Genomic DNA, 16,139 nt, shown 5'->3' with positions numbered 1-16,139 from the left:
TATAGCATTAGGTTAAAAACAAAAATAAGGAAAAACAATGATAAAAGTGTGTAATACCTGGAGCCTGGCTGTTTCACTTGTAAGAGGTTTATACTGAAAGCTTTGACCTTCTAGGGCAAGTACTTGGAGGCATTGTTGATGTTGGCCGTGAGAGAGATGGGAGTTGGATAAGATACTTGTTGTAGAGGAAAACGAAGACTGTAGAACAGTAGGAGCGATGACCTCGAGCATGTGGCACTCCGCTGAAAGAACAGATGGAAATAGGGAATAACAGGTGTAAGATTTTGGCTAAAAATGGGATTTCCAGAGACTTATATTCATAATCATATATTTATAATCATAATCTAATGTAACCAGACCATTCATTTCGATTCAGAAGTCTTCCATGCCAAAAAGAAATCATAAAAAAAAACTTCTATCACAAAAAATAATAATTAAAAAAATAAAATAAAAAATACCAACAGACACTCATATTTTCATATAAATGGCAGATTTCTAACCAAAAATTAAAATGAGGTTTTCAAAGCTATCATTTTGCACAACAATTGTAGTTGATTAGATGCTATGCTAACTACACAAGTTACTCATGGTTGACTGGACAAATTACATACAGCTAACTGAGCTAAATCAATGTTTACGACATACTGGTGAGTGCATTAGGTACTCAGTTACCTGCAGGTAACTCAAGGTTTAGTGGGTACTGAGTTACATGCAGGTTCATTGGGTTCTTAGTTACCTACAGGTCACTCAAGATTTAGTGGGTACTGAGTAACATGGGGGAAAATAAAGGCTTAGTGGGTGTTACTGATACATGCAGGTAAGGTAGGCTTCAATACAAGTTGAATGCAGGTTGTAAAATAGTGTAAAAGGCCTCTGTGCGATAAGTTCTAAACAGTACACACTGGCATTGGATTAAACAAACCTTCTGTAAGCAGATCCATCAAGTGTGGTTGGGCGAAGACCTTGGCTACCCTAAACACCATCAACGCATTCTTGGCATTGCTTAGATCTTGACGTAAGGCCCGAGGGATGAACTCTTGGAACAGGACAGTATATATCGGAATATTCTCTGATATGAACTTCTTCCTGAGTGGGACAAAATGATAAAAATGCATCTCTTAAATATAAGAGGATCAGTTCTTGCAAACAACCAAGGAATAATCACACATGCATTGTCCTTTTCTCAGATTGTGCTGGGGAGTTCTTTTCATGTGTAATATACACAATACTGAACAGTTGTACAGCCTAGGGGGACCCATGGAGAGCTTGGCACACCAGCGTATGAACCCATAGTACCTATAAAATATATTAAAATTATTGATTTAATGTTACATTACTGTTTATGTCCCAAGGATAGTTCTTGTCATAATATTTGGCCTCCTTCACAGCTGGTTAGGCCCCATTAATCTGAGGTTCTAGAAAATATTTGAAAAGTCCACCGTTATTTTTTTTTTCTTTTTTTTTTTTCTTTTTCCTTTTGTCTCTGTCAAGCCCATCAGGTTTTCTGGAAATCTTCCCCAATGCTTAACTAATAATTACTCTTTATTTTATTATTTATTTATGTATATATGTCAACTTGAACAAACAAATGCACCAAGGGATCGAATACAACAAAGAACATACCACCTGCCGTCTTGTACATTCATGGAGCGCTGTTCTCTTATCTGTGACCTTTGACCCACCACCATTGTTGAGTTTTGGTTGTATCTTCCTCCAGGTAATGAGTCAGGGCTGTAGCGCCAAGGTTGAATGTAGCTTAGCCAGACCTCAAGAATCTGAAGAATAATATGCACCGTGAATGAAATATTAAGGAAAAAAATATCCCTTGCAAGCTTTAATTACAAAATATTCTAAAAGACAAACAAGAAACATATAGCGTCATGAGCAATCAAAAATCACATGACAGTCATTGAAAAGGATGGAATTAACCAAATAGAGTTCTGTAAATGTGCTCAATTAGGGGAATAATAAAAACAAAGCTATTTCTTAAATGTTTATTTTGTACACTGCAACTATATGCTACACTGTTTCTTCCAATTTTTGTCACAACAAGCAATATCTTGCAGTTTATCCTTCCTTTGTATCTTTGATTTGCGGAGGATGGTGAGGAAGGGAGGAAGATGGGGCGAGGAGGGGGAAGAGGAGGTGAACAAGCCCTCCAAATAAACCCTACACACTATATATGTAAAACAATAGGCAATACACTCATGTTTCTTGCTGCCTTCAATAATCTTTAATCTATCTTCAGCAATCAAAGTTCAGTGTCCAGAGATTAGTAGTAATAACTACGAAGCCAGCACTACTAATTGGCCAAATCTGTGTCTATGTGGTCAATACATTACAAGGTCACTAACTAAGGTCAAAGAGTGAAGCAGACTTCCTTTTAGTGATCATCATACTTTGATTGCTAATGATGTGTTATAGAGTGATGTTGAGGTGTGTATGTATATATAAAGATATGTGTGAATATAAATATATATATATAGGCTACATATGTAGGTTATATATATATATATATATATATGTAGGCTATATATATATATAGCCTACATATATATATATGCTACATATGTAGGTTATATATATATATATATATATATATATATGTAGGCTATATATATATATATATGTAGGCTATATATATGTAGGCTATATATATGTAGGCTATATATATGTAGGCTATATATATGTAGGCTATATATATGTAGGCTATATATATATATATATATATATATATATATATATATATATATATATATATATATATAGTAGCATATGTTTGGAGCGCCCGTGGGGGTGGACAAGGGATACCTGAAACGTTAGGAGTGCCCGTGGGGGTGGACAGGAGGAGATAAACTGAGATGGTTTCAGTGACAGTCTGTCTTTATCTTGTGACAGTCTTTATCCTTCTCCACTCTTTTGTATTGGTTGTTTGTAGTATTGACAGAATGTTGTGTTGCTATCTGATCTCTACATATTTAACAGCATGTATCTAGCAGAGTTTTAGATTGCAGTGAGGAAACATCGTTGATGGCATAAAATGAGGATACATTAAATGAGGATACATCCTTGTCGGCAAAAATTGAGGATACATTTTTGTTGGCATTAAAGCTAGATAGTTTCAAATTTACCTGTCTGAAAGAAACATCCAGAGGCCAGTGATCAAAGCCGTGTCTCAGAAAGACATAGAGAGGTTTTTGGACTAAAACTGGTAAAATATGCCTGAAAAAGAAAAACATGAAATGTCAAAAGAACAATAAATATTGATACAATGAGCTGCATACGAGGAATGGTATGTTGATAAAGCCTTATAGACTTAACATTGGTGAGAGGTAAATCCAGTTTTTGTTTTTGTTTCAAAAATAACAGAAAGCAATCAATTGCACTCTCCTGAAATTCCCCCCCCCCAAAAAAAAATGCGTTAATTAATAATCAGTCTTCTTCACTCTCAGAGGAGAAGAAAGCAAGAAATATCTTGCATGACTGGAAGAAATATGCAACAAAGGAGGACGCAAAAGCAGAAAAGAAAATGAGAAGAGAACGACAAGATGCCTTTTATTTTAATTTAATATTTAAAAAAGAAAAAAAAAAATTATGAGGTGAGGTATGAAAACATGATTTCTTTGGGATTAGAAATCATGTCATCTATGCCCTAGAGGGTTAATAAGATCTTTTTCTATTCCTCTCTCAGTTTGAGTCAAATTTAAAAAAGTGACAAATTATTGTTTTTCTCACCGCTTCAGGTCATTCAGAGTTGTTTCCGGTGACTGTTTATAGGGAGTAGGATCTCTGGGGGCGCTGTTCACAAAGAAGTGCAGATGCTTGATGAGTATCCGTACCGCTCTGACGTGATCCAAGCTGGGAATAAAGTTATCCTGTATAGCAGAGAGAAATAATGAGCCATACTGTACCTTTAACTACTATAAAGGATATTGTAGAGGTACAAACTCTATGTTTGTTTGACAGAACAGAAGGAGAATATAAAGCATCTTGGTGAAAATGAATTATTCCAATTCCTACGTGGAGCTGTCTTCAAAGATATGTTCACAGCCAAGTATATAATTTTTGTACCGAACGTGAAATTGAAAAGACACAATTAATGTCACAGCAGACTGAAAGTTTATAGGAAAGTTTGTTACCGTTCAAGACAGGCATAGACAAAACCAATTTTTATTGATGAAGATTCCAATCCTTGGCTTACTTTGCATGTTAGAAATGGGGCTGATGGTGTTATTTCATGATCTGCTAATTTCACCCATTTGCCGTAATAGAAATATTTCACAAAGGGTTCATATAAAGATAATATCACCAGTAGTTGGGGAGTGAATCTGGCTGACAGTGGAACATGCTTCTACTGCAACCCTCTCCTCCCCCAAACCCCCCTCCCCACCATTGTCAAGCAGCTGTTTTGATTATCATTAAATGTCCCATTTTTCTATACCTTCGTAGTACACAGACTCAAAAATACACTTTATTGTTGGTCAAACTAAGACACCCTCCTACTCATTTTCATAGAAATGAACGTTAGTTTGAGAGGAACTAAAAAAATGAATTTGATCTTAAATATGCCATCTCCTCTACACCTTTTCATGTAAGTAACATTCCCCAGCCCCCCAAACCCCCCCCCAAAAAAAACATGAAATTGACAACATTTTGGTACTTTTGTCGAAATTGGGGAGTGAATCTGGCTGACAGTTTACACTACTGAAGAGCATTAGTGTGGATTTTGGTCTCCAAACTTAAACAAAAACCAGAACGAACCAAAGCCCCAAAGAAAATGTGTGACACTACAAAGTGAACCGTGAATAATACTTTGAAAATCATCCCCTGAATTTGGTGTATGACTTTTGAGACTGTATAAACTGTCCCACTTGAGGTCGTGTGGAAAGGTTTAAGTAACCTCTGATTCCAAATGGGTGATTTCGGAGTGAAATGGCTTTTACACTAATGGACCAGATTTATGAACTGTATATTGACAGCGACGATTTTAACCAATTTCGAAGAAAAATTCTCAAAAGGAAAATGACAAATTTCTTCTGACCTGTACTTGTCTGAAGAGACTTTTATTCTGGGAGGCAATCGAGTTCTGATTGAGCCAGAAATCTACCAGGGCTTGAATGAAGACTTCAGATCTCCAAGTCTCTCCTTCCGAAGTAGCTCCTTGGCCGTGGTGAGAGGAGGAGTTGAAGAGGGAAGAGGATGAGGAGGGGGAGGAGAGGTGGTAAAAGGAAGATGCTTCGTCTCGTATTAGTGGACTCCGCTCCATCTTACCGGATTGCCTGGTCGGGTAGACAAGATGGAGGAAAGGAAGTGAGGAGAAGAGAAATTCATTTTTATTTTATCTACTGTACGGTGATAAAATTTTATAAAATAAAAGAAAGACCTCCAGACACAAGACGAAACCGGAATGCTTTGGCAGGGTTAAAAGGTGGGTTATAGTTGCTTTGGCAGAGATTAAAACTGGGTTAAACTTGCTTTGGCAGTTACAAACTGAAATACATTTGCTTTGGCACAGTTACAAACTGGGTTAAAATTGCTTGGCAGAGTTTAAAGCTGGGTTAAAATTGCTTTGGCAGAGTTACAAACTGGGTTAAATTTGCTTTGGCAGTTTCAAACTGGGTTAAATTTTGCTTTGGCAGAGTTAAAAACTGGGTTAAAATTGTTCTGGCAAAGTTACAAACTGTGATACATATGCGCTGGCAGAGTTACAAACTGGGTCAAAGTTGTCAGGCATTTCCTCATTATTTGAAAATCAATACATATTAGTTTCTAATAGGAAAGTGTAGTAACTGTATGATATCTTAATATCAGCGATTTAGGAATTACAAGTCACCCTGTGAACTTCCATCTAGACTGACCAGCCAGATACTGGTGGCTAACAACCTTTTCCACATCTTTGCTGCTGTCGTTCCAATCAGAATATAAAATGCCTCACTTCAGTTCATGATTTGCTTCAATTATCTTCCATTTAAGTAAGCAAATTTTTTCCCTCCCTCCACCCTTTTCTTTCCATATACAATTCTATATTACAAGTTTTTAGCTGTAGGTACAACTATATACTCAGCAGATGATACAAACTATTTTAGAGTTAAAAAATGCAAAGACAAAAGATTTGACAGATTCCCACGATAGCATCACAAAGAACCCTGTAGAAGGGCATTCAGACCCAAAATAATCACATATAAAAGAAAGAAATGAAAAGTGGAACTAACAAAAGCATCATAAAATGAGAAAACATTAAATTACGAATAGATTAATACAGAACTAGATACAGAGGAGTGTCAATTATGAATGCATAGAGAGCAGGGTATGTTTACTGATTACCAAGCCTTGAAATGAGCGGAGTGAGGCGGAAGATTTCGGTGCATTCCGAGACGAGGAAAAATTAGGATTATCGGTATATTTCTCTTTGTAATCAGCATTTTAAATTGCACAATAGCTGATTGTTTCATCATTCGTATGCTAATCAAGGTGCAGTTGTGCTTCACTTGAACTTAACCGGTAAAAATGACAACAGAGTATTGCAAGACAAGAGCAATACACCAACATGTTTTCTTCGTTTTGATACAAATGAAAAAATTTCAGACTTTTTGCACCAACGAATGACGTCTTAGCATTTACTATGGAACCCACGTGCCTTACCTTGGGCGACCGACCTACCGTAAACCTATTACTAAACAATTGTAAGTCTTGCCAAATGTATGCTAACCATTTGCGTTAATTTGTGATGAGGGGGGGGGTGAGGGGGGACATTCAAAGAGCCGAGAACCCCCAAGCATGACATATCTTTTATTTCTGTTCACCAGTTTGAATTATGACATTAACTTTATCTCAGACTCCTTCAAAAGTCACATAATATAACAAGTGTCCAAACTAGGAATTTTCCTCACTTTTCCAGATCAAACTTCAAGCACTTTCAAGACCTATTTTCATTAATTTGTGGTGAGGGGGGACATTAAAAGTGCCGTGAAGCCCCAAACCTGACACGCCTTAGCCACATCTTTTCACCACATTTTGATTTATGACAATAACTTTATCTCAGACTTCTTAAACTTCATATAATATAAGAAGTGTTCAAACGAGGAATTTTCTTCACTTTTCTAAATCAAACTTTAAAATTCAAAGACTTTCAAGACCTAGAAAAAGAGGTGTTTCCTGTTCTCTACCTTTTACCATTTTCCATACCAAATGGGAACCAAGCATTATGAATGCTGATGTAAAATGGGCCACCACCAAGGCAGGGAAAAGGGGGGGGGGTGGGGAAGATTACTTCAACTCTCTTCTGCTGTGCATAGATCCCTAGTTGTCAATGTCCTAACATTATAATTTGGACTTATCTCTTTCACAAATGACTCATCACTGTTGGTGAGATGTCTTTGCCGTTGTCGTGGTTACAGTTTATGCAATTTGCATGCCGCTTGGCAAATTTCACTTTCAATAGTATTTGAAGAAAGGTGAAAGTATCACCCAAAACAAGTATGCAAGTTTTTTAAATAGCCCATTTTGATGAGCATTCTCACTGAGTAAAAGAAATTCCAAATAGCCCCACCGGATTTTGCAAATGACCTAGATATTTGCTAACCTGAAATTATACACATAAATTTGACCATTCTGTTGCCAATATGATTTAGTATAGAGAAAGCTGCAACATATAGCACTGTGCATAGTACACAAGTTATTATTTATTTCATATTAGCATCTCTCTTTCTCTCTGAACACAGAATATGTTAAAACTATTTAAAATAAGATAACTCAAGGATCTTTTTGATATTGATGGTTGCTCCAAGGACAGTAAATATTATCAACAAAGGCATAACCTAGAGCATCTACTCTTTTACTACACGAGTGAATTTTGCTCTCGACTCATCTTCAGGTTTTATGCCGACAGCAACGGAGAGTAAAATTGACAACAGTTGACTGATGCACTTCCTTATACCTCACATTATCAATGGTTTGAAAAGCAAAGATATCATATGTTTTGTTGCTATAAATACTTTTAGAGCATCAATGACAGAATACAATCAGAAATCGGTTTTTATTTTCGTGTATAAAAAATCAGCAAAGCTTTGCAAGCGAGAAAAGAATGGCATTGGAGATCGATCGTCAAAACGAAAAGATGCTGCAGAATTGGAAGAGGAGAAGTAAACGCTGCTGGTCACAACTCAAGAAAGCATAAATGGACAAGATATGTATAGAGGGCGGTGTTCTTGACATGTTCTTCAACTTCGCATACTGTGTTTCTACTACACAGGTGTAGCTGCACCGATAAAGACTGCAGGTACATTGAACCCCATTTTTTCAAATCTGATTTTTTTTTCCACCAATTAATCAACACAGCCTCAGCGATTTTTTTTTTTGTAAACGGTATGGTGAGAGGAAAAAAACAAACAATTTTGAATTTCTGGGGCACTTTTATGACAATTTATGTCTTGATGCTTCACATTTGTAATTAGGGCAGTATTTCAAGCTTTTTAAAATGCTTAATCCTGTTACATTTAATATTAGCAGCCAAGCAAAAAATAGGACTAACCATAAAAAAAAAATTAAAAAAATTCAAATGTCCAAGTGTAAGGGGGGAGATTAGGGGAGGGAGGGGGACATGTCTGTTTATACAAAGGGGAGAAAAAAAGTAAACAGGAGCTTAAGAGACAAGTTTTTTTTTACCAGATTGGAGGCGGAACAAAAGCAGAGATAAACCCAGCTGGAACCGTCCAAACATATCAGTAATCCTTATTTGCTTTGTGCATGGCAACAATTTGCAGAATTACTGTTTTGGGGCTACTAAACCAGATCTCACATAATCCCACATAATGGCACATTTAAAATTGATATGGATTCCACTGTTTTTTCTGTTTGTGGCAAAAATTGATTACTGCATGGCCTTCTAACTTCATTAGGCTACCTTTAAAAGTGGAATTTTGTAAAAAGTCTTTTTTCATTAGCAAACAGATTGTGATATGAAAGCCAAAAATAATATATAAACACCAAAAAAACAAACAAAAAAACAGACAGAAAGACAGACAGACAGACAGAAAGAGTGAATGAAAGAAAGAAAGAAAAATAAAACATCTGTAAGAGCAGAATACTGGCAGCAGCATAGTTACCGCCATTCTTTTTGTTACTACTAAATACACAGATACACATTTAGCAACAAAAAAAAGAAACACGAAAACAAACAGAAGATATTTGAAATAGGTTGACGACCAAACATTTTCCTAACTAGGACGGTAACCTGTGTCTTCATTCTGTTAAACAAAAGGGTAAGTTGGAACTTATGTAATGCTATTTGTAAGCCAAACAAAAAGTAGAGGAACCAGGAAAAATAGCGGAGACAAGAGTGGGTGGGTGGGTAGCCGGGGGGGGGTCTGGTGGGCTGAGAGGGACAAAGCATGCGTTTTTAAAATGTTAGTAGAACCTTGGGAACGTCAAGTGTTATGACTTACAAATAATCATACAGAACTCCGTACTGAGGCAATCTGTGATTGGATGGTGAGAGAAGAAAAGATAAATCACTTGGGAGGAGAATATGAGAGGATATTGATGACGAGACAGAAGACAGAACGTTAAATAGATTATCGTTAGAATGATAGAAAATCACAGACACACAAACATGTAAAACAACATGCTTTATCAATGGTTGAATAAAATAATACACAGAACTGATCTTTAAGAAAGCCTATAGATGGCTCCCTAGACAACCAGGGTTTTCTTTTTAAAAGAGATTAAAGCCAATCATCATCTTAACCCTCGATACGAGCTTTCCAAATAATAGGTCGTGACCACAAGAATGTGTCGTCAAGGCTTTATGGTCCATCAGAAGCCGGGTAATGAACTGACCAGGTTTAGAACAGACCGAAAAGTTACGAAAAATATGGAAAGACTAATACAACCTTTTTGGTCAGAATGGATTTCAGACCAGTGACATCAGGATTACAAGCCCTGCGTACCTACCAACTGAGTCATCCAACCCATAGTTGGAATTCAAGCAGAGTTATCAAGATGTTTAAGCCTACCCACTTATCTAAAAGCTTTTTAAATGCAAAATTATAGCATTGATATATTGCCTTCCTATCAGTTTGTGTGACACAAGATTTAAAGTATAAAATGTTCATATCCTGCAGTGAAAGATCATTCTTTTTTCTTCAATGTCAAGAGAAGAATAATTTGAAGGTAAAAGCAGAAACAATGGTATTTAAGTGGGTCTGGGAAACCAACTTTGAATTACATTTAGAACGACAAGGTTTCCAAATATCATAAAAACGATTTGACTGCCAATGTTAAAAATCTAAAAATCAATTTATCATAAGGTCAATAAATCAATAAATAAGGTTAAAAAAAGAGAGTGAAGTTAAGTGTCTTTTCTGCCATATTATTCAAGGTTCATATTGCCCTAAATTTATTGTCAAAAAAATGAATTTTATTGTCACATGGCAGATGTATTTAAGAGGATGACATTGTGGTTGCCATGGCATCTTAAACAAGCCCCAGAAAAGAAACAAATTTACATTAGAAGCCAATCTTCTTTCTGAAGGGTTAAATTTTGCAAGATAAGTTTTCTAGCAAAATGATTCCCTAAAGATTTTGTTCCAGTTTGTTATCCTTCTATAACCTTCTGTAACCAATTCTGTATTTTATTTTAATATTAAAGAGAGAGGGGCAAAAAAGGTGTCATGTTCTGTCACACAAGGGGAATTTATTAAAATGATTTATGAACGAAGATTAAACAAAAAGGGGATTATAGAAATCGAAGAAAGATTCTTTTCGATGCCGCAACATGAAAAAGATTATGGTACAAAGCGACAAAAGATAAGTTTTAATTTTCAAAGAAAAAGAGGAATGCGATGAAATTCGATATCATTATGAGAATACGAAAAGTGACAACACCTGAAGAGATTGTCTCCCTCTATGAACGTTTACCTATCTTTGGCGTCATTATACAGTAACTATAGCATAGGACCTGAGAGCAAGTAGCCACTCAATCATTATTGACAGACAGACACACGGACAGACAGACTCATTGCCGTGACAACAGCTGGACCGGTATGAACCGATAATTTATATGTTATACTATTGCATAAACAACAAAAGTTTCTAATCAAAGTAATTTATCAGTTGGATAAAAAAAATAATTAAGCTGATAAATCTTTTTACCTGTTGGTAGGAGAAGCTCCGGAGCTTGAGGTGCGTGCAGGGGACAAGAAACCCGCTGGTATGGGTGGGACCATCCTGCCATCGTACGGTAGGAAGTAACAGAGGTATTTATCCAAAAGATACGGATAAAAGCAATCTTCTGGTACCGCCCAAATATTGAGAAACTGCGGGGGTACAAAAGATATCACAAAAATGATTAACACAGTTTCTATTTCATTAACAATGGTGAACTGACGCCATGGTGTGTTGGTTAGAGTTTCTGTCCCACAATCATTAGGTTCCCGGTTCAAATGCTCACCAGAAACCAGATTATCTTGACCTATTCAAACATGCTGCTTTTGCTGTTGAGCGGAGTTTTCTTTGGATTTGCTATTTCTGGTTTGCGAATTGGGAACTGGGGTTTGGTTCTATTCGTTCCATGGTTTGCAAAACAACTTTGTTTCCCACTGCAGTGATGATGGATCGATTGACTACATCCGACCCTCATTATATTTTGAACACTGACTTGAACTTCATGCAAGCTACAGTTAATGAGTCACAAGCCTGAGTGTCACAGGCACTCACACACACACACACCATAGCATAGGTTCCTTTCACCTTCGGCGAAGAATGAAAAAAACAAAAAATCAAGATCCTTATAGAATATTTTATTTTCAAACTGTGTAGAATTGTTCTTTACTGGAAAAGTTTCATGTCACCTTGGGAGTACAATGATGTATGACAAAACAAAGCAATAACATTTTGTTTTACTTGGAATAATAAAAATAAAGAAAGCCACATAGGATAAAATTGGGTCCCTGGTAGCCTGGCTACTTTGACCACGACCATAATAACGATGACCTTCAACTCCTACTCATGTAAACAGCTGTGTTGATGAAAAATTAGATTATTGAAATACTAAATTATTGGATAATTGTGAACAAGTACTGTACCTTTTGGTTTCCCGGAGAGACCACAAAATAGGCAAAGTTAAACATGAAGAATTCAAAAGGATCTGATTACAAAATGGAAAATGTAAGGACGTAACACAAGAAATATCAATAGGTTTTAATCAGAACATTCATGACAATGAAATAAAAAAATTCAAGAAATTACACATAACGTTAAAACTTTTTATCGTGTTTTGTTAAATGTATATTCGAACAAGATATTAGAAATAACAAGCATGCTGCAGGATTCATGCATAATTAACAGAGAAACAAAATATCACAAAGGACTTAGGAGTGTTAGCTCAGTGGTTAATGCCGGAGCCTTTCAATCATAAGGTCCAGAGTTCGAGTCACTCCAAGATGTATGTCGTCCAGTTACAGAGTTGTTTACAATTGACAATTCATAATCATGAAAGTTAAATATGAATCTAAGAGACTGACTTTGGTCAGCTTGCGGTTTTGATAAGCCAATGAGGCTTCTTCGCAAGTTCCTGCTTGCAGGAGGATCTGAAATACATACATACATACTATAAAGGGGAAAAGTAGAAGACAGAAAGAAACAGAATTCTCTTAGAATAAACATTGTTATTTACAACATCAGACAACCAGGTAAAAGGATACTCAGTTGTACGTGGGTCGACGTTCGATTCAGCTTGTTCTGGTAGAAACTGGGAACGTTGCCTCGTCCAAGGTTCTCCTGGACTTGATTCTGAAGAAGGGGAGCAGGAAAGAGTAATTCGTAAGGCCCTGGTGTGGGAAGTACTATATAAAAGTGATAGTTGGTTTTGAAGAGATATTAAGTACTAAAAGAAATAAAAAAATTCAAAAGATGTACTTCTAATTGAGAAAGCTGTGATTTCTTTTGTCACAAATTTGATAACATTATTATATAAAAGTAATATTTCAAAGAAAGAATAACAAAAAACAGTAGTTGGATCTTGGATGGTACTCACTGGAAGGTTACTAACAGGGAAATCATACTTGATATACTGGTCAGCTTGCTGTTTGTATACTGCATGCAGTAGGGCGCCCTCAGGTCCCATGAAAGTCACTAAAGTGTGAAAGTCCTCAAGATTGGTTACAGACTGCAACTGGTGGAGACCCCAACCAGTGTGCCCATTGTAACCAAAAATATTGTCCAGGAGGAAAGGAAAGATCGACTGCAACTCCTATTGAGAGAAAAAAAAGAAAACAATGGGAGAAAGTAGGGAGATTAACATGTCCTCGTGGAAATTCATATCTCTCTCTCTTAAAGAATTACCAAATAAATATTTACTAACAATACAAGATAGGCAATGGATGACGCGGAAATTAGACAACTTTCCGACAGGAGGGATGTTAAGTATCAAGTTGTGCCAAAATGTTTCTACTGGCGGTAGGTGGCATGCATTGCACATATTTTTGATCATACGCATACCACTATTACTGTTCTGCGAATCCCTAGATGAAGGAAGACCTCCAGGTGTTAGGAAGGTCATCCTTGGCAAATTTGTACAGTTTGCACAAAAGTGACCCCTAAATCTGTAATAATGACAGATTTCACTGTATTAAGATAGAAGTTTAAAGGGATTATGGGATTTCATGTTATAGAAATTTGGGAGCACAGAAGAAGGTTAAATGAAGTAGAAGCAACAAGTATCAAATGTTTTTAAATAGTCATGAAATGTTAATGCAACGCAACTTAATACAATACTGGATGCAATCCAATGCAATACCAGGGCAAATGTTTAAGGATATTTTCTGGTCGTCGCTCAGAGATACAGGCCTTAACTTTTAGTTGTGAGAATAGCAAAGTTGGTTGCCGAAAAATGTAGCAAACTTACAGTGACCAAATGTAGACTGTGGGAAGGAAGTGCAGGTTAGATAAATAGAACAACAGCTTTAGGGCTGATACCAATTTATCATTTTAGCCATTTTGGGGGTACTTAGTTAGAGTGCAAGCCAAATTTGTTGTAAACAAACAACAAACGATCTCGAAGGCTGATTTTGGTCGTGCGAACAGAAAATCTGGTCTGCTCGGGCGACCCAACAACTGTTAAAACTTTGCACCGGAATAAAAATATTATAATATACTACAACAATTCCATAGCATAAAATACAATTCAACACATAACAATAGATTAAAGCCTTAAAGTGTAATAGAACATAATATAATACTGTACAGTATCATCACGTATTTAAAACACTGATGAAATGTCAAGAAAATAAAATAAAATAAGAAAGGTCGGTGAATCTGTATAGATTTGAACTGAATAACAAACCTTGCTGGAGAACTGTTGAAGGATAGCCTCAAGTTCATAACATCTTTGTCTCAAAAATGGGCTTCGACAAGCAAAATGGACTTTCTCCTGAGGAGAGAGAGAAAATAAGTGAATAGAAGAAAATTTGAACATTCAGACAAGAACGTAACAAACTTTCTAAGACTTCTGTAAAATGGGAGCAATGATGTCAATACGTAAGAGGCTGAAATTCCAACTCAAATAATTCACGGAAGCTTGAAAATCACTTTGTAGAACTTTGCGTGTTAAACTTTTACCCACAATTTATAAGACTATTGTGAAATGGGAGCATTGATGTTGATAACAGATGGAAATTCTAGCTCAAAATGAATGATACTACCTTTGTCATTGTATGCCAAACTTTTACTGAAATCTCACATGATGAGTTGAAAGTGTGGATGGCAAAGTGTTTCTCTTGTTGAATGTTTCTTTGAAAAAGTACTGAATTCAGAGAGATATTCACAACTTGCAATTCATTACAAGTTTACTCCATAGTTTACAGCATGTTACTATATCTTGCTCATTATTTGGGAACTACTGTAGGCACCATTTTCTGGCATCACCATTTTTCAGTAATCTTCACCTGTTTAGTCAGACTCAAAATTAGTCCACACAATAGAGTCACTGAAGCAACTTCTTATATACTTATTAGTCAAGGTGCATGCACATATTGTCAACTAATGCTACATAGTTAGCTCAAGGTAACAGTTCTATAAACATACACTGTTTGTGGCTATTTCACTGGCATCTGAAGAGAATAGCAATGTATCAATCACCATAATTGATAAATTACATTTGCAGGTTTCTTCAGTAACAAGGGCTAGGTCAGAACTGGATAAATATGTTTCAAGGTACTCTTGAGAATCCTAGCAGTTTTTAGGTCTAGGTTATGCACTCATCAACAAGGTGAATAGTGACACATTTAATAATCAACTGTCATTCCTCACGTTTATTTTAATTTTAAACTAATCAGACTAGCCTTAACTATATTTTTTCCTAAAAGGATATCCAGTGCCAAATAAAGGTGCATCCTGTTTGGTATCTCTGTGAATGTACGGTAGGCTAGGCTGCATACTGATTCTAGACCTAAGTGCGAACACAAAAGATTAACTGATTAAATGTTATCGCACAGCGACTTGTTATATAAACTGGCCATATTACTCCAAAGATGTAACAATCTTTGTACAATTTAATTATGACAGAATCAAAGGCCAAACTTTCAGTATTTTTCAGTATTTTTAGTATTCTCAGACTCAGTTAGATGCAAATCTAGTTAAACATATTTCTCTCTGAGTACATATCTACTTCCTCCAAACCAATTGCCAAGCATGTATGGAGTCTCACATCGACATTACTCTTTGGCATTCCTAATCTTACATTACACCGTATTGTTAATTGTACATATTTCTTTCAGTGAAATTAGTGATATTATAGGCTAAATTTCGCGAAATAGGGTACTTGAGTGTCCAATGTTTGCCTTTGGTGTACACAAGCTATAGCCTATGTGTACAAAAGTGTAACGTTACCGACACTCAACCCCGTTTCCATAGTTATCGTTAGGCCTGTTCCTCTTGACGGAAAATTTTCCTTTAATATTTACAAGAATGTACCTGGATGGTCGTGCTGTTGCCTTTTAAAGCAGCTCCATTAGACAAATCTCTTTTAGTTTCTCTTGAGAGAAAGCGGAAATTTTGGAAACGTGAAGCCGCCATTTTTTAATCGAGGGCTGCACAGAGATATTACAAGAGCCCATCATTGCCAAATACGCCAGACAGCGTTA

The 16,139-nt window shown here is 36.2% G+C and overlaps 1 protein-coding gene across 2 annotated transcripts in view; it reads right to left on the bottom strand.

Moving 5' to 3' along the window:
- LOC139980727 (sphingomyelin phosphodiesterase 4-like) overlaps positions 1 to 16,139 on the bottom strand; it is a 20,371-nt gene extending 4,232 nt beyond the window's left edge. The window contains exons 1-13 of one of the 2 annotated variants that reach the window (XM_071992594.1): positions 15,970 to 16,137; positions 14,342 to 14,428; positions 13,034 to 13,249; positions 12,702 to 12,789; positions 12,084 to 12,145; positions 11,152 to 11,315; positions 9,444 to 9,476; positions 5,042 to 5,279; positions 3,736 to 3,875; positions 3,132 to 3,222; positions 1,624 to 1,775; positions 923 to 1,086; positions 58 to 242 (exon numbers count right to left, since the gene is read on the bottom strand). In XM_071992594.1, the coding sequence (XP_071848695.1) occupies positions 58 to 242; positions 923 to 1,086; positions 1,624 to 1,775; positions 3,132 to 3,222; positions 3,736 to 3,875; positions 5,042 to 5,279; positions 9,444 to 9,476; positions 11,152 to 11,315; positions 12,084 to 12,145; positions 12,702 to 12,789; positions 13,034 to 13,249; positions 14,342 to 14,428; positions 15,970 to 16,071 (1,722 nt within the window). In that variant the 5' untranslated portion in view covers positions 16,072 to 16,137. Of the gene's footprint in view, positions 1 to 57; positions 243 to 922; positions 1,087 to 1,623; positions 1,776 to 3,131; positions 3,223 to 3,735; positions 3,876 to 5,041; positions 5,280 to 9,443; positions 9,477 to 11,151; positions 11,316 to 12,083; positions 12,146 to 12,701; positions 12,790 to 13,033; positions 13,250 to 14,341; positions 14,429 to 15,969 lie in introns of both variants that reach the window. The other variant, XM_071992595.1, reaches the window with a different exon arrangement.

Source organism: Apostichopus japonicus, chromosome 15 (assembly GCF_037975245.1).
Source record: "Apostichopus japonicus isolate 1M-3 chromosome 15, ASM3797524v1, whole genome shotgun sequence".
Lineage (NCBI taxonomy): Eukaryota > Metazoa > Echinodermata > Holothuroidea > Aspidochirotida > Stichopodidae > Apostichopus > Apostichopus japonicus.
Note: the sequence above shows the minus strand (reverse complement) of the source record. Positions and strands in the feature narration are given on the sequence as shown.